An 18935-nucleotide genomic window follows, 5' to 3' on the forward strand; every position below is an offset into this window, starting at 1 on the left:
GTACAGGTTCATATTACCTTTTTAAAAGTAGGTAGTATTATGTCATCTGTTTTGACAAACATTCAAAATGATTCAACTATTTAATTACACAACATTTACTGCTGTACATATCACTTAGGCTATGGTACGAAGAACGGACAACAAAAAAAGAACAGATTGCTTTTATTTATTCCTTTATTGTCAGATATCGGGAAAATATTTAAAAAAATATTCTCCCCAAAAATATTATTCTTACAAAGAAATGCATTTAATTAATATAGCAATAAAAAAAAGTATTTACAAAAACTTACAAGCTAGACAGTTTCTCTAAGCCGTCCTATGTTTTTTAAATTACAAATTTCATTAAATCTTACGTAATATTTGTTTAAAGGCACGCACATTTTTCACAAAAAAAATATCAATTTTAGTGTGCCCCTTTCATATTGACTTACAAACACATGTTCGAGATGCGAAAATAATCATTATTACCGTCCGAGAAAGTTCATTTTAGTATTTCAATACATTGTACTTAAAATTCATTCAATATCAATTGCTTAAGACACGAGACTAAAACAGGAAGCTCGCGTGTCTATAAAGTTGACCTTCTAAAATCTTAATCACCAAGAATTATACAAAAATATCACTTACAAAAGAAAACATTTAAATTCTGACGAAATTGCATTCAATACATTTAATTATCTCTTAATTCTTCCAATTGCATTTCATGACACAAGTAATTAATTTGACTTGACCATAACATGTTTTACTAGGCTCTATGAACATAAGAAATTTCTTATCATGAAAAAGTTGTTGTAAGAAATTAGTCAGCTGACATCGTCCGCCATTTTGATTCTTCGTGTAACGACATTTTGTAATTATTTTTTTTTCAAAATTAATTGAGTTTTATTTATGTCAACAACATGAATTATTGGTCAAGTCTTACAATAAGAATAACGTAAAAACTAACGAAGATCATTTCCTTATTTAAATACAATGGAAAGCTAAAATCTTAATAATTATAATTTAAAAGTATGTATTTACAAAATAATGTAGGCATTTAGCTAACGGCAGAAGTTTTACAAACTCACTTATTATTATAATAATTTTATACTTATTTTTAAAATATACAGAGTATGGACCGAGTATAACAGTAACAAAAAAAAAATTGAGCATGCAAGTCCCGAGTAACGTTTAACTTTTTTAAATTTAATATTATTATTTTTTAAAGCGAGTCAAGGAATGCTGAGATCTTAACATGATTAACTATATCGATAATGGAATATTTACCTCATAATTTAAAAAGGACAAAAAAAATACTATTTCTATTTCACGTACGCCGATGAAAACATTGCCGCTGTTATAAGCAATGCTGATAACAATAAAACTGATTACTGATAATACTCACAACATGGTGGGCTCAAAAGCATCATATTCTACTGAATTCAACTTCAGAATTATTTTGCGTCAAATATATGAAAAATAATAATGACTTAAGTCATATTTTACCGCGTAACAATAATACTTGTAATAATGACAGGAATTTTGGCGCGAGTTATAATAATACGGCTGCTTCACAGCTAATTATAGCCGCAATACGTAAAATTTGAAAATAAGTATACTTTTTTTAATTATGAGGTACAAAATTGGAAGCAGTTTTGGAATGGTCGTAAGCGGAAGATATGTCTTAATTAAATTAAAAATCCACACGAGACTGCTGCCTGCGAGATAATTAACAAGATAAATTGAAACATAATTTGGAGGACACGCGAATACAGGCAACAATCTCTTTAATATCAATTCGAAATTTAGCTTATCAATTTATATCTGAGCCAAAAATATATTTATAGTAAAAAAAAAAAAGTCGACTGCTCAATTCATTCTGGCAACTCTAACGAAAGCAACATCGAAATAAACACACAAAAAAAATCGTCAAATTCTAAAACAATGATATGTCTTATAAGAAGGTTTTGACTCAGAAATAAATTATAAGAGAAAAGTATCTATTTTAAATTATACTACAGTAGATTACAAAAAAAAAAAAACTTTTAACTGCTACAGAATCACACATAAATAATTTCTATTCACGCCGGTACGGTCGACAAGATAGAGATATACAAATAAGTCCACTTCGATCGTGATGAAGAAAAAGCTGAATGAAGAAAAAATCTCATGGAATTGTCATAGCCATGCAATGCATGCTATAAGATGCATGGCATCAATGATAAAGTACTGTTTATTTCAAATTGTAGTTTCAACGGGATAGGCCAAGATATCATACTATACAGCCTAGTCATTTATATACTCTGTTACATGAAAAATAATATGGAGTGAAAAAATATATGGATAAAGTGCAGTGAAGTTGATTTATTTGAGACTGTAATCAATTCGGATGAAGCTAAATTAAACTAGTTGAGATGAGATGAAATAAAGTCTCAATAAAATAGTGGTTATTTATAGATACTTAAGTTCTATTTTTGCAAAAACCGGAGATACCAAGTTCAGAGAATGTTTCATTTTCCCATATTTATGTACTATCACAGATGCTAAATTGTTTAGCTTAATATGCGTTTAGTCATCATCACAGATCTAACCTAAATTCAAAACTGACATTATATTAAATACATTATACTCCAAGACAGATTCTATTGACTTTTAAAACATTTCAACTGAAAATTTAGCGTTCATTTAACTTTGAATCATTAAAATCGATACGGAACGCGGCTCTAGACGTAATTGTCAACAAAAAATAATGCTTATTGTATATAATATAATGCGTATTAGGTGTAATATATTTTTGTATGCCGACCGTACCGAAAGCAATCTCATAAGCGACTCATTTACCATTAGCATTACCTAAAACACAGTTTTAAACAAATCAATAGAAAAATTCAACAACGCAACATTATTATATAATAATAAAAAAATAAAAAAAACGATTCGGTGCATAAACACGCATTTAAGACAATAAATTATAATATGATTTCGATTTTAATTATTTTTCGAAGAATTAAAATATATTTAGAGATTTCATAATTAATATGTTTTTTGTCGCACCGAAGTTCTTGTCACAATGAGATTAAACGTTTTTTTTTAGTGCGTCGATACGTGCCTTAAAATATTCTTAATTTACATCGAAGTCATGGCTGTACATTTCAGTCTATAGCTACGGCACTTAGCACCTTCCGAAACTAAACACCCGAGACTATAACAAAAGGTGCGTAACATTATATTACATTTTAAGATTTAAAAATATTATGTATATAAAAAAAAAACCGATGTCTTTTCTCTTTGCTGCTGACGCTACTACGCTAGAATGGGTCAGCAGATATTACCTCTCTCTCTCTTTATTTTCACAATCTAAAATGAGTTCTAACGCTCGACACTTAGAGCCTATTTACAAACGGCGTTTCGTGAAGCACCATTAATGAGTTTACCGCAGTTTTAGCAGATCGCTTGACGTTTGAAGCCCTACTGAAGGCGTACACGATCTCTCGAATGATTCAATGTAATTTACTATAAACTTTACAAACAAAACCTTATGTATTAGCCATATCATTTCAAATGTATGGAATGAATTCGAAATTTAATTTTTCTCTAAGAAGATTTTCATAAAAGGCTCTTTCGATATGTGTTCTTATGTACTGGGTGTTAGGGAACCGCTTCCGAAAACGAAGACAGATGATAGTACTAATGACACCTTTGATTACAGATTAAAAAAAAAAAAAAAACGTTTTATTAGCATTATTTACGCTCCATCATTTTAGTACAGATAAATGAAACGATAGTTTCATAAAAAATACATTACTAAAAAAACCAGCAATGAAACACAAAATCAAAAACAGCTGATGCTCGGATCAACGAACGCACGGACGCGGCGTTTCTTTTACACGCACACCGACGCGGCGCTGATATACCGCGCTCCCCAAAATTTACAACTTTGTAGGTACAAACTTTTTGTTTTCGGAAGCGGTCTCCTAACACCCAGTATAAATGGTCTACCGGAATAGTTTATCTGTATAATAATCTTTCCACTTTCACTACTATTTAACGTGTAAACCTTAAATTGTTGGTTTCGTTATTAACTTTGTTAAACATTGCAGCTTTAAAGCGCTTTAAAGCGTTTTTCGAAAAAGTCGAATCGGTAAACATTAATCTACCGTACTAAATGTATATACCTTCGGCGCCTTTGTTCGTTTGTTGGATGTCGTTGGGCGAGAGGGCGGCGCGGTCGGACCAGTCGGAGTGCGGGGACTGCGTGAGGGGCGTCTGCGGGGAGGGGGTCGACCAGTGGTCCGGGGACTCGGGAGACGGCGTCGGAAACGTGTCACCCATACCGGTGTGCCAACTGTACAAGCCTGGAGAGCGAGAAAGGTATACTATTTAATTAAAAATTACACTACAAAATTCACAATAATTAATGACTCGGTGATGCTTTTTTTTCTACCTATTCTAGTAACCTCGAGGGGTTATTCTGGATTCGCCGAGCTAGTAGGTGAACTCACGGGGCTCAAACATGACGACGTTGCTAACACGAAGCCTAGCAAGAGCCGTGCTTCGCAGAATCTACCACCGGATCGGAAACGCGACCCACTGAGAAGATCAGGCGAGAAACTCAGTGGGCTGTGTCTGTGGGTTAATTTACTCGTCGAGCTCTTCTTAGCAAGCGACGGGTTCGACGAGGACGGTGACCGCTGCTTGAGGTACCTAAAATCACCGTTAGTGGATCGGGAGGATCCGAAATGACGTGATCGATGATGCAATAGATAGCGCTATCGAGGGTCGTGGGTTCGGTTCCTACATCAGACAAACATGATGATGAACCGGTTGGTTCGCTCTATCTTCGGGTGTTTGTTATCTATATATGTATATATTTGAGCGTATATAAGTATGTATGTTAATCTCTGGTACCCATAACACCGGTAATCCTAATTTAGGACCGAATGTTCGGGCTTGATTTTTCCAAGTTCTTTTTTTTTATATAGTACCTATATATAGACAAATACATACTTTTCATGCTTAGTCCGGTCTTTAACACTGTTGATGTCTATATGAGACAGTCGATCTACGCTTTTAAGACAGTAAAAAAATAATTTATAGTTAACATAAACAACGCTGTATACCTAAGTAATAAAAAAGAGGTCGCATTAAGTATCAAATAATTTGTCAAGATTTCAGAACATTTGGACTATCGCTCTACAAATAAGCTTAAATATGGATTATTGGGCTCTAGTATACTTACCCGACATAAGATTGGTGAGAGCCGGATGCTGCGCCCCTTGGACCTGGCCCAGTGCGGCCGCGTGCGTCATCACCGCCTGCAGCTGCGCGTTGTGTTGACTGCTCGCGCCTGACAATCACATTTAATTACCAAAATGCCGGCTTTGCGTAGCACAACTGAATTCTATTAATTTGTGACATTTATATATAAGTATACATTTAAATTAGTTTGGTGTATTCCTCTTTTGTTTATGTTGTTTCTTATTTACCGATTTTTTTCTATTTATTTGTTTCTCTAGTGTTTTAATTTCTTTATATTGGTGTGGAGCTTTAATTGACTTTTTTGTTTCTGTATTGTTATATATGTTGATACTATATTGATTTGGCTGTTGCTTCTCCTTGTAATAATAAACAAATCTACCTCCCATCTCATACCCAACTAGTCGGGTATGGTCTAAAATAATTCTTTAATCCAACACCGACCTCAATGAATGGAAGAGAAATTACTCACTCAGATGTGCGAGTGCTGAGTACGCGTCCAGCTGGTGCTGGTGCGAGTGACGTAGCGCCGCCATGTGCGCCGGTGACGTCGGCAGCGACGGTCGCGACTTTCCTGGCGACGGCGAGCCTGGAGGATAACGAGCTATTAATATACATATCGGAGACGGTCATTAATTTGGTAGCGAAGCGCAGCAAGATTCCCGAGGAGTGACGCGGTCACCGTCCGCGCCGAACCCGTCGCGTGCGACGAAGGGCTCGGCAAGTAAATTAACCCACAAACACAGCCCCCTCAGTTTCTCGCCGGATCTTCTCAGTGGGTCGCGTTTCCGATCCGTTGGTAGATTCTGGGAAGCACTGTTCTTGCTAGGGCCAGTGTTAGCAACACTCCGGTCTGAGACCCGTGAGCTCACCTACTAGTTCGATGAATCTAGAATAACCCCTCGAGGTTACTAGAATAGATAGGAACAGAAACACGAATTGATGGGAGATAGTCGATAAAATCAATAAAATTTTAGAGATGCTTAGCGGCTGCTAGAAGAATAGTTACCCATGTAAGCGTGCGGCGATGTGGTCTGGTTGCTGTGTGTGGGCGAGTGGTTGGAGTAGGGCGGCGACAAGGACGCGCCCATCGCGCCGCCGCCGTACGACTGTTGCAGCGTCTGACCCGTCTGCGACACATATACAAAATATTAATTTTTTTTTCAGTCCACCCATCTTTATTATCTATATATCTACTTATATATATAAAAATAAATTGCTGTTCGTTAGTCTCGCTAAAACTCGAGAACGGCTGGACCAATTTGGCTAATTTAGGTCTTAAATGATTTATGGAAGTCCAAAGAACGTTTCAAAGGTAAATAAATATGTAAAATATTAGGAATTAAATAATTTTTGTTTTTTCTTTGATGTGTCCCCCGTCGGACGGATTCCTTTTGTTTGCTTCAAGTTTATTTTATACAAAAGCTTATGTCTTTTATTTATCGATTGAGGCATTACGAAGTCTGCCGGGTCAGCTAGTTCATAACAATTTTAACACAATAACTCGTACTCAGTAGTTAGATGGTTAATGTAATTGTTTATTTGGATTATGTGTGTTGTATTCAAAGTGACGTAAGAATGAAGAAGCGGAATTTGTAATGGTGTTTGTTTTTTAAAATTATGTCTTGTTATTAAAATGTATTTGTGTTCACTAGTTTTTCTTGAAATCGAATTTGGTACAGTGCTTTCGTAACGGTCGGCTTCGAATTCGGCTTTTTTTATTTATTGCATAGATGGGTGAACGAGCTCATAGCCCACCTGGTGTTAAGTGGTTACTGGAGTCCATAGACATCTACAACGTAAATGCCGCCACACACCTTGAGATATGAGTTCTAAAGTATCAGTATAGTTATAACAGCTGCCCCACCCTTCAAACCGAAACGCATTACTGCTTCACGGCAGAAATAGGCGGGATGGTGGTACCTACCCGTGCGGACTCACGGATCTTAGTTTGTATAACCCCTAACTCTACCACCACAGAAAAGTGGAAATAATTCGTTAGCACGCTCTAGGTACATTACCTGATAAATTCATCGATAATTGTGAATTAAATCAGTCGAATAGAAACTTTAATATTAAGAGAATAAAGTGACGTATACCTTGACACAATCCTCATAGCTTGGCGGCTGCTTGTGGTGCAGTAGCTGCTCCATGCCGACGAACTGCGCCATCGTGTTCGAGTACAGTGACGTTGCGTCGTATGGCGACGGCAAGTCCTGAAATATTCCTCATAGGGTAAACATTACAATTATCTACAACTATTTCACGAGAATCGTCAAACTGAATCACGATTATCGTATTGATTTAAAACTATTTCGGTCGTCACGTGCATTTATTTTATTTTTCGTTTTTTTTTTTATTTATTTTTTAACTACCCTTGTATGCAGACGAGCCCAACTGATGGTGAGTGGTTACCGTCGCCCATGAACTTCTGAATTGCTGTCAGTTTGGCTTATAGATAGGTTGGCTGAATATATATTATTCTTCTTCTTTTGCTTCGGTTTCCTCAATACTGAGGGTCGTGACCACCTCTTCGCAACAAGAGTTTATTACGGACCATTCCACGCCATTTGCCTCTATCTGCCGCCGAGTGTAGAGCATCGTGAACTGTGGTGTCGAGGGTAGTGCGGATCTGGTCAGTCTGTATATTAGTTACCTGTAAATTTTGGAGCGGCGATTCAACTGGGCTGAGGCTGGAGCCGAGACTCTCAACGCTCTGCGGCACTTCCTGCGCTATCTTTTTGTTGCTCTTTTTTACGCTTGGTTTCCTGTTCACCAAAAAATAAATATCATAATTAACATTTATTTACGTTTGAAATTGTATTTGATGCGTGCAATTCAAAACGACAATCAATGCATGAGTGTCAAGAAATGTATGTTTTACCCTAATCAATTAAATTGATATTTAGTAATTAAGAGTGTTTTGAGTGTTTTTCGTCATAATTAATATTTGTATAATTCATAATCAAACGCTAATATTATAGGTAGCTTTACAGCGTCAACGAACCCTACCCTGAAATTAAGGGCTATTGTATTTCGAATGGGGTAGTGTGATATTAGGCTGGAGTATTTCACCCTTTCTGTCACATACAATAGGGCAACCTGGAATTTGGGTTGTCTATTCAAATCACTACTAATTAATATAAATACTAGGTACTATAAATACTAGCTAGTAATACAGTATTAGGTTCTCTAGCGTACCGTCTTATCTGTGTCTGTTGTAGATTATTGTTGTCGTAAACTTGATCCTGAGGACTGTCTGGGCCGGCCTTCGCTCTGGGCTTCTTGGGCTTGCCCTTAGCCGCAGACGCGATCACTGTCGGCTGACTTATCAGCTGGTGATGCGGGTTCGGCGAGGCTGCGAACGAAAAATTTAAGCTTTAAGCTGTGGTTTCTAACGCATTTAGTTCATACAAAATTCATTTTCTAAATATGTGAATAGCTAAAACTATAAACATTTTTATGTGAGTTTAAGAAAGCATATATTGCTTTTTAAAAAAACAAAATTGTGCTATTCTATTGATACCTAGCCAATTCGGTAACCGAATATATAACTGATAACCAGGATGGTATGGACATGTGATGAGACGAAATGAAAATGAGTTTGGTAAGACAGTGTTAACTATGAATGTGGAAGGATATAGAGGAAGAAGTAGACCTAAGAAGAAATGGATGGATTGCGTGAAAGGCGATATGTGTAAAAGGGGAGTGGGCGAAGAAATGGTATATGATAGAGGAGTATGGAAGGAGAAAACATGTTGCGCTGACCCCAGAAGACTGGGAGAAGGGCAGGAGAACGATATTGAAGATATTCTGATTATTCCCTCCGGTCATCGTCCTCGTCGAACCCGTCGCTTGCGACGAAGGGTTCGGCGAGTAAATTAACCCTCAGACACAGCCCACTGAGTTTCTTGCCGGATCTTCTCAGTGGGTCGCGTTTCCGAGCCGGAGGTAGATTCTGCGAAGCACGGCTCTTGCTAGGGTTATCAGGTTTGAGCCCCGTGAGTTCACCTACTAGTTAAGGCTACGCTGATATAGCCTCTCAAGGCTCTCAGCTTAGGTAGGAAAAAAAATCGGTTATCTGTAAAGTCTGTTTACTGACGATAGTTGAACGTGACGTCATAAGAAAATACGCCTCAGAGCGAGGTAACGCCGCATGAGTGAAGTTTTTTCGTGCGTGCAGCCGGCTCCATCGAAATATAAGACGTCGTCACGTCAAAAAAAATATTCCTAAAGCCTATATCATTGTTAATGACAGAACTTACTCATGAGATGCGGATGCTGCGGAGGCGGCCTCGGACAGTGCTCGTCGAGGAGCCTCACGATGTCGTCGTGCATCCGCTCCTGTGCCACGTCCCTCGGCAGCCGGTCCATGTGGTCGGTGATCTCCCTGTTCGCCATCGCGTCGAGGAGAGCCCTGCAGGCGCCGTACGAGCCCTCTCTCGCGCCCAGGAATAGTGGAGTCTCGTCCTGGGAATAAAAATGTGTTAAGGGCGGATGTTTTTTAAACAGGTTAGGATAGGATTTTTTTTTATTGCTTAGATGGATGGACGAGCTCACAGCCCACCTGATGTTAAGTGGTTACTGGAACCCATAGACATCTACAACGTAAATGCGCCACCCACCTTCAGACATAAGTTCTAAGGTATCAGTATAGTTACAACGGCTACCCCACCCTTCGAGCCGAAACGCATTACTGCTTTACGGCGGAAATAGGCGGGGTGGTGGTACCTACCCGTGTGGACTCCCAAAAGGTCCTTCCACCAGTAATAAGGAATTGATAGCAGGCACTTCAATAACTTATACGTATTTAAATGAAATTAATGATATTTTGGTTGGTTGGTTGGTTGATATGATTGATGAGTGGTCGTCGTGGCCTAACGGATAAGACGTCCGGTGCATTCGTGTTGAAGCGATGCACCGGTGTTCGAATCCCGCAGGCGGGTACCAATTTTTCTAATGAAATACGTACTCAACAAATGTTCACGATTGACTTCCACGGTGAAGGAATAACATCGTGTAATAAAAATGAAACCCGCAAAATTTTAATTTGCGTAATTACTGGTGGTAGGACCTCTTGTGAGTCCACCGCCCCGCCTATTTCTGCCGTGAAGCAGTAATGCGTTTCGGTTTGAAGGGTGGGGCAGCCGTTGTGACTATACTGAGACCTTAGAACTATATCTCAAGGTGTGTGGCGCATTTACGTTGTAGATGTCTATGGGCTCCAGTAACCACTTAACATCAGGTGGGCTGTGAGCTCGTCCACGCAGCTAAGCAATAAAAAAAAAAAAAAAAATTTTGAATGGTGATATTTTAAGGAAAAACAAAACTACAATACTTTTTTTCAAAAATGGACGGTGTAGAAAATTGTAACTAGCGTATTTACTTACAGATATTAATAATTTACGTTTTAAATCACAAAATGAAATCTTTCAATTTTAGCTTTTTATTAATCATTCTCACTTCACGTTATGTGGAGTAAATTTTTCTATATAATCTGTGGTTAGGTCGTCGTTTAGTTTGGATGCAAATGATGTCACAGATAATGAAGCTTTAATAACAACAAATTGTTACTGCTTGTTTTCTTTGAGATTTGCGTATTTTGTTAATCTTTAAACATTTTCAGGTCAGATCAGATCTTTATTTACCTTTGACTTTTACTAAATCTATTTTTTTTGTCATTTGGCAACTAATATTTCTGGATATGAAGACTTAATGACTAATTGAGAGTATTATTTAGATAGGGCGATACATCTATAACGAAATAATTCGAAAATCGAAATAATTGAATCGATATTATGCAATTTGTTACTTACCTTGTCGTCTTGCGCATCCCTATTGGCGCCGTGTGCAAGTAGTACATTGACAGCGTCAACGTTATTGACAGCCGCCGCCCAGTGCAGGGCTGTCTTGCCGCTGTTGTCTGCTGCATTTATATCCGCGTCGGCGTTGATTAGATCTTCCACCATGCCCTCGATGGCAAGCCTGATTGAAAAAAGAATTTTCGATTTGTTTCTTTTTTCAATACACGCATTGTTCTCAAAAAAAATATGGTTCATCCAACAATTGGCAATTGAAAACAAACAAAAAATTTATTATTTTTTGCATATCAATTTATCAATTTTTGCTTTTTTTTAAATTGACTAAATTTATAAATACTATTATAATTTAACGGGTTCTTAACACTAGCCAGTATTAGGTTCTACACGTAATCATGACGCTTGTAAACGCGTCGGAACATCGTCATCAGACTAAAGCAAATAATCGTCGTAAAAACTCTTTAAATAATATTAATATAATATAAATAATCGCAAAAACTATACGACGGATTCCCTATCACTTACCGAGCGGCCAAAATCAGAGGCGTGGTTCCGTCGTGCATTCTAGCGTTCAAGTTGGTGGCCCTATTTCGTAGAAGGATCTGGAAGACGCCCATCGCGTCGGCGGCGACGGCGGCGTGCAGCGGGGTCCGCCCGGTGTTGTCCTGCGAGTTGGCGTCCGCGCCCGCGTCCAGTAGTCGCTTAGCTGCGTCCGCACGGGCGTACCTGGATAGGACATCATATCTATATATCAATACGTGAAGCAAAAACTTTGTACGAGCTCACGTGTAGGTGAGCTCACAGGACTCACACCGGGAGTTTTGCTAACACTGGCCCTAGCAAGAGCAGAGCTTTGCAGAATCTTCCACCGGATCGGAAACGCAACCCACTGAGAAGATCCGGCGAGAAACTCTTGTGTCTATGGGTGAATTTACTCGTCGAGCGCTTCGTCGCCAGCGACGGGTTAGGCGATGACGGTGACCGAGTTGTCCAATCGTGAGCTGTGACACACAATAACAAAAACTCACCTCGCAGCTAAGTGCAGACTCGTTTCCCCGGTCTTATCCATGGCAGCGTTGAGTTGAGCGCCCTGAGCGACTAGTTCGGATATAATATGGGCTGTCTGTTCGTCTTCTACGTCGGAGCCGGTGTCCAGACCCCCTCCCCTCACTGCGGCTACCATCAGCGGCGTCATACCCAGCGGTCCACGGACGTCAACATCCACGTGACTGTCGTGCTAAATAATAATGCAGACGCAATGTTTTAGTGAATTAGATTTTATATGGTATAGTATTGCTACCAAAGGCAGATGATCTAATGACCCGTGTGATAGTGAGTTTTTAACGTCACTCGGAAACAATAGGAATGCTAAGGACACAACCAAACTGTGGCCTCTGAAGGATAATTTTAAACTTTGTCTAAAAAACAACATGTTCTAGTATATAAGTATCTAGAAACACCGTGGAGGCTTATAAGAGAGCCGGAATGGTCGGAGCCTTTTTACAAACAACCCACTTATCTATTACTTGTGTACTATAGATGAGCATTATTAAATATTTCTAGACCACAAACCAAATAATATAGATAAATAAGAAACTGAATGAATGATGAATTCAAAATAGCACTTACGATTGCAGGCGGAGTCATCATACTGGGCGGTACTCTGATATCTGCCGCGTCCAAATGTTGCTGAGTCCACACTCTTGGTTCATGGCCGGCTTCCTCATAATCAGTGATGGCCGTGTGATCTGAGGCATAGCCTCCTGGAGCCCCGTTCGCGTCACCCGGTCCTCTGGCTCTCTTGGCTCTGGGAGGGGCCGAGCCATCGTCGTCTTCGTCAGACCAAGAATGCGGTGGACCCATGTGGCCTCCATTGATATCGACGTCGATACAGCCTATGGATCCTTTATTGAGATTCCGCATCTCCTGGCCGTCTGGTCCACGGCGGCGTGACCGACGCCGTGTCGAGGAGTTCGAACGAATAAATCCTTCTGGGAACCATGTTATGCCGGCGGCGCGTTTCCTTTGAGCAGTCACTAAAACTCCTATCAGGAGGCCGGCTAGCAGAACCAAAATGACTCCAATGAAGACGTATTTAGAGTTTGTAGGAACTTCGTCGGTAATAGGAGGGTTCACGCCCTTGACTTGGTAAATAGGAAAGTCCGGTGACAGCGAATGTTTGGAGGCCGTGGCTGCAAGGAAATCGGCGGCTTCTCTGGCTGAGAAGAAGCACTCTGAACTTAACATTGTAGTACATTTTCTGTTGTCAAGCTCTAAGTACACCTGCACACCGGACTGTCCTCTTTCCGTATAAACAATATGATGTTTCTTTCCGAATTCGGTTTCTTCCAAACCAACATCAGTGGAGCCCTTCCAAGGCAACACCATGTCGTTACCTAAATGATCCTTCTTTATCAGAACAGTGGTCCGTAACTGATGACCGAGATCTCTGAGAAAAGCCACAGAGTTCTCCTTAAAGGTCTTCATGTCCATCAGCAGGATGACGGACATCACTCCTTCGGCTAAATCAGGCGGTTCGTTTTCACAGTCAAGACCGTCCCAATTACATTCGGCGTTGTTACAGCCGTAGTCGCAATGACCGTTGGCGTAATGTTTCTGGCAGTACGCGTCATATATAGGGTTGCATCTCTGTAGGGACTTTTGACAGTCCCTTCCATCGAACAGACAAGCTTGGGTGTTGCAGACCTCGTTACATTCACCATTCATGAACACCTCCCAACAGTTGATCGGAGCCGTACAGTTTGCCCACGGATTGATGCCCAACGAGCAATCATTGCCGTCGAATTCACACGCGTACGTGTTGCATTCCTCGTCGCAATGGTGGTCACCCTGTTTCTCTTTGCAGCCCTTTTTAACGCACTGCTCTCTTTGGAAGGCCAAATCAAGTTCCTCTAGAGTCAGTCCCGGATTTTTGTTGCTAAAAATGCCGGCTATCGGACTACCGTATCCGCCTTTGGCGTTGTGATCGTGAATATCACAGTTCTTCCCTGTCCATTGTCTAGGACAATAGCATATGTAGTCTCCGGGCTTGTCTATGCACCTTGCCTCCGGATGCTTGCAAGGGTTACTCAAGCATTCGTTCATTGAATCTATTTCGCAGCTGATACCGGACAATCCCAACGGGCATTCACACGCGTATCCTCCTATTTGGGAAGTGTGGCAGTATCCACCGTTTTGACATGGATTCGAATCGCAAGCGTAGCCTGAATATTCGCAGTTATTCCCGTAAAAGCCTTCGTTACACAAGCATTCGTGGCCCCCCTGTATAGCGGTGCAAATGCCGCCATTTTGACAGGGCGAGTTAGCGCAGAAGTTGACTTTGGCATCGCAGTGTCTTCCCATGTACCCGGGTTTGCAGTTGCAGTGATAGTCATTGATGAGTTGCACGCAGTCCTGTGTCCCGGGCAGCGAGCAAGGGTTCGAGAGGCACTCGTTGATGTCGCCTTCACACCTCGGTCCGACGAAGCCGGGCGGGCACTTGCACTCGAAGCCGCCGACTCTGTCGATGCAAGTGCCGTTGTTATGACACGCATCTTGTTTGCAATCGTTAACGTTTATTTCGCATATCTTCCCCAAAGTGCCGAAAGGGCAGGAGCATGAGAAGTTGTTGATGAGATCGTGGCATGTTCCTCCGTTTTGGCACGGGTTCGGCAGGCAGTCGTTGACGTTGAGCTCGCAGTTCTGTCCCTGGAAACCTTTGGCGCATTGACACTGGTAAGTCCCGACGAGGTCCTTGCAGAGAGCTCCGTTCTGACAAGGGGCGGATTCGCATTCGTTAATGTCCTTTTGGCAGTAGGAGCCGGTGTAGCCGTCCTGACAGTGACAACGATGAGAGTTGCCGATGTCTTCGCAGGTGCCGTTGTTGCAGAGCTGCTTTAGTTTTACGCCTAGAAATAAATATTCCAAATCATGTATACCTTGTAATATATAAATGTCTATAAAGCTATAAAAGTGCCGAATCTCGAGATTCAAAATTCAAATAAGGCTTTGATAGCTCTTTTATTTCAAAATATTCCCGAAAAACATCATGCTGTATATGCCAAATTTAAAATTGAACGTCAATTAAGCAGCGAGTTACAGCTCAATTATTTGGAATTTAAAAAAAATAGTTTCGATGAATACCTTTTCTGATGGAAGCATCTTTACAAGACACCATTTCGACATCGCACAGTTTCCCGGACCACCCCGGAGCGCAGGTGCACGTGTACTGGGGACCTTTCTGCGAACATGTCGCTCCGTTCTCGCACGGATTGTTCTCGCACCTGAATAATAAATTTATGTAAGTATTGGTACATATATAAACCAAATATATGTAAACGGTATATATGTATCTAATTATTATATGTGTGCATTTTCTATAATAATTTATTACTAATAAATAGTACACTGGAACATATTAATATCTGCTATATCTTTATCTTTTCCAGAATTTCTGTAAATTAAACGGTTGTCCGGAAGAGATCGCTTTTAGCTATAAGACCGCTTATTGTACAAATGTATCTGCTTGTTGACTGTTTTCTAATGTTAATTGTGTTTTTGTGTGCAATAAAGCATATTCTCTCTCTCTTTCTCTCTAACTAGCGACCCGCCCTCGCTTCGCTTCGGAAACATTAAAACACACATGAAACCAAAAAAAATAAAATTTTTTTTTTTTTTTTAAAAGTGCCTATGTTCATCAGGGACAATGTCGGCTTCTAATGGAAAAAGAATTTTTCAAATCGGTCCAGTAGTTTCGGAGCCTATTCGAAACAAACAAACAAACAAATCTTTCCTCTTTATAATATTAGTATAGATAACGTAACGTAAGAACGGTCTCTAAGCAAACCGCAGTAACAGTATTTTAATTCAGCTACTCGTTACGAAACTGAGTTCACTTGTAAACTAGGATTTAGTATGTTAGGGCTTATATTGGTGGTCCTATGTAGACTAACTGATGGTACTATTTGCTACGAACCAAAAACATCAACCTTGTAAATGAAACTTTTTTATTGCTCTTGTAGGCAGACGTACGGTCCACCTGATGGTGAGTGATTACCGCCGCCCATGGACATCAGCAATGTCGACGGCAGAGCCAAGCCACCGCCTACCATTAAGTACTCTCCACAAGCCTCGTTTGAAGAAGGACATGTCATAGCGCTCGGGAAACACCGTACAGGGAAAGCTCATTCCAAAGCCGTATGGAATGTGGCAAAAAAGATCTCTGGGAACGCACTGTGGATGAACGCAGTGGCTCCAGGTAATCTGGATGAACTTTACTTCAGTGGCGGGCGGTGCGATGATAGAAACGAGATGGTGGGGTCATATCAAACAATTCCTCAGAGCACTCTCCATGGAACATACGGTACAAAACACAGAGAGAACCGAAGTCCGTCTGAAGACCCAGAGGCTCCAAACGATCCGCCTGAATAAATAACTTGTGAGAAGCTTGTACACAACGCATTTACCAGTCAACAAAGTCTTCGCAGTGCTTTCCGGTGTATCCGTACGGGCAGTGACACGTGTAGTACGTGATGTGATCGTGACATGTCGCGCCGTTGTCGCACGGTGAACTGTCGCACATGTTGATGCGGAACTGACAGTTAGAGCCGGTGTACCTGGTGGAGAAAACGACATACATACAATTTTCGATATTAAGGAATATGTATCGAGGGGTAAAATGTTATTAGGTCTAAGCAACATTTTTGCAACTTTACAGAAGCGTCATTTTAAGTTTAAATTTTGGAAATATAACATTTACAAAAAAAAAAAGAACTTCTTCAGCTATTTGAATGGAATAAACTTAATTGTGGGGATTGGTTCAATTAAAAATATCGAATTGTTCATACTCTCTCTCATCCCGCATGTATTTTTTTTTCTACCTAAACTGATAGCCTTGAGCTGCTATTTCAGCGTAACCTTAACTAGTAGATAAGCTCACGGGGCTCAAACATGACGACGTTGCTAACACGAACCCTAGCAAGAGCCGTGCTTCGCAGAATCTACCTACCATCGAATCGTAAACGTGACCCACTGAGAAGATCCGGCGAGAAACTCAGCGGGCTGTGTCTATGGGTGAATTTACTCGTCGAGCCCTACATCGCAAGCGACGGCTTCGGCGAGAACGATGAGCGGCTCGCATCCTCGAAGCCACTGAACATGGAAGCCACTGAACATGGAAGCCACTTACTACGAGGTGGTAAGTGGCTTAAGTACTTACACCTCATGTGAGTCCGCGCGGGTAGATACCACCATCCCGCCTATTTCTGCCGTGAAGCAGTAATGCGTTTCGGTTTGAAGGGCGGGGCAGCCGTTGATACTATATTTGAGACCTTAGAACTTATCTCAAGGTGGGTGTCGTTTTTACGTTGTAGATTTCTATGGGCTCCAGTGACCACTTAACACCAGGTGGGCTGTGAGCTCGTCCACCCATCTAAGCAATAAAAAAATGGAAGGCTCAACTCACCCCGGCGGACAGGAGCAGTTGTAAGAGTTGATGCCGTCGATACAGGTCCCTCCGTTCATGCAGCTCGATTCGGTGCAGTCCTCGTCGTTGGTCTGACAGTTGATGCCGGAGAAGCCAAGCGGGCACGTGCACGTGTATGACGCAACATACTGAAAAGGGAGACATCTTTAAATACCTATCTTTGTGCGTGATTGATGATTAATGGGCTTGTAGGCAGACGGGTATACGACCCACCTGATGGCGAGTGGTTACCGTCGCCCATGGACATCAGCAATGCCTAGAGCAGAGCAAAGCCAAGCCGCTGCCTACCGCAAATTGAATGACACTACTGGTGGTAGAGCATCTTGTGAATCCGCACGCGCAGGCACCACCACCCCACCTATTTCTGCCGTAAAGCAGTAACGCATTTCGGTTTAAAGGGCGGGGCAGCCGTTGTAATTATACTGAGACTTTCACTTTTAACAGTATGTATTTCATTAGAAAAGTTGGTAGCGGCCTGCGGGATTCGAACATCGGTGCATCGCTACATACTAATGCACCAGACGTCTTATCCTTTAGGCCGCGACGACTTAAAATTGTGTGGAGGCATTTACTTTGTTTATGTCTATCTTCTTCTCTCTTCTATATCGTTCCCTCACTACTGAGGATCGCGACCACATGCGAGGTACTTCCAATGCGCTCGATCATGGGTGGCATGGACTGCATGGTACAGACTACCACAGAGTGCTTCTCTTGCTAGATCTGATCATCTGGCTGGTGTTCTGCCCACGGCGCGCTTGCCTTCTATTCGACCCGTAATTATGAGCTTCTCTAATTCATGTCTGGGAGACCGCATGATGTGTCCGAATAAGCTCATAAAACGTTCCAGGCAGATGGAAGAGAGCCTTTTTCGGATGTCTAGCTGCCTTAGAATGGACTCGTTTATTCGCATGGCAGTCCACGGTATTCGCAGCATCCTCCGCCACACATATATGTCTATGGGCTCCGATAATCATTTAACACCAGGTGGGCCTTGAGCTCGTCCACCCATTTAGGCAATAAGAAAAAGAACTATTCAGTTTTAACAACCAGGTCAGGGGTTTCTTCGAATTGAGGATGTCTTCCAATGTACCTGGTTACAAGTGGCGCCGTTCATGCAGGGTCTCGACTGGCACTCGTCGATGTCCACCTCGCAGTGCTTGCCCGCGAAGCCGCTGGCGCAAACACAGTTGTAGTCGCCGATGCTGTCCAGACATGTCGCTCCGTTCTGACATGGGACTGGTGGAAAATAAAACAATTGACAAAAAAAAAAAAAGCGTTCAATTTGAATTTAGAACAAATAAACGAGTGCACAGCCCTTGCTTAACCATTGGTCAACCCTTATGGGACCATAATAGCATTAATTGAGTGTTTTATATCTCTGACATGTTTGAAGTAAC

General features: G+C 41.1%; 1 protein-coding gene across 1 annotated transcript in view; it reads right to left on the reverse strand.

The window, feature by feature from the left end:
* Positions 1-156: 156 nt before the first annotated feature.
* The window catches only part of N (neurogenic locus Notch protein), a 172519-nt gene continuing 153740 nt past the window's right edge, over positions 157-18935 (reverse strand). The window contains exons 18-33 of the mRNA XM_089733047.1: positions 18629-18774; positions 17518-17666; positions 16520-16669; positions 15198-15337; positions 12684-14962; positions 12083-12291; positions 11580-11780; positions 11052-11220; positions 9501-9705; positions 8437-8593; positions 7892-8003; positions 7335-7451; positions 6245-6365; positions 5708-5824; positions 5219-5326; positions 157-4334 (exon numbers count right to left, since the gene is read on the reverse strand). Coding sequence (XP_089589173.1) covers positions 4141-4334; positions 5219-5326; positions 5708-5824; positions 6245-6365; positions 7335-7451; positions 7892-8003; positions 8437-8593; positions 9501-9705; positions 11052-11220; positions 11580-11780; positions 12083-12291; positions 12684-14962; positions 15198-15337; positions 16520-16669; positions 17518-17666; positions 18629-18774 — 4574 coding nt within the window. The 3' untranslated portion in view covers positions 157-4140. The remainder of the gene's footprint in view (positions 4335-5218; positions 5327-5707; positions 5825-6244; positions 6366-7334; positions 7452-7891; positions 8004-8436; positions 8594-9500; positions 9706-11051; positions 11221-11579; positions 11781-12082; positions 12292-12683; positions 14963-15197; positions 15338-16519; positions 16670-17517; positions 17667-18628; positions 18775-18935) is intronic.

The sequence above is a fragment of the Bombyx mandarina genome, chromosome 15, assembly GCF_030267445.1.
Source record: "Bombyx mandarina strain Sakado chromosome 15, ASM3026744v2".
Lineage (NCBI taxonomy): Eukaryota > Metazoa > Arthropoda > Insecta > Lepidoptera > Bombycidae > Bombyx > Bombyx mandarina.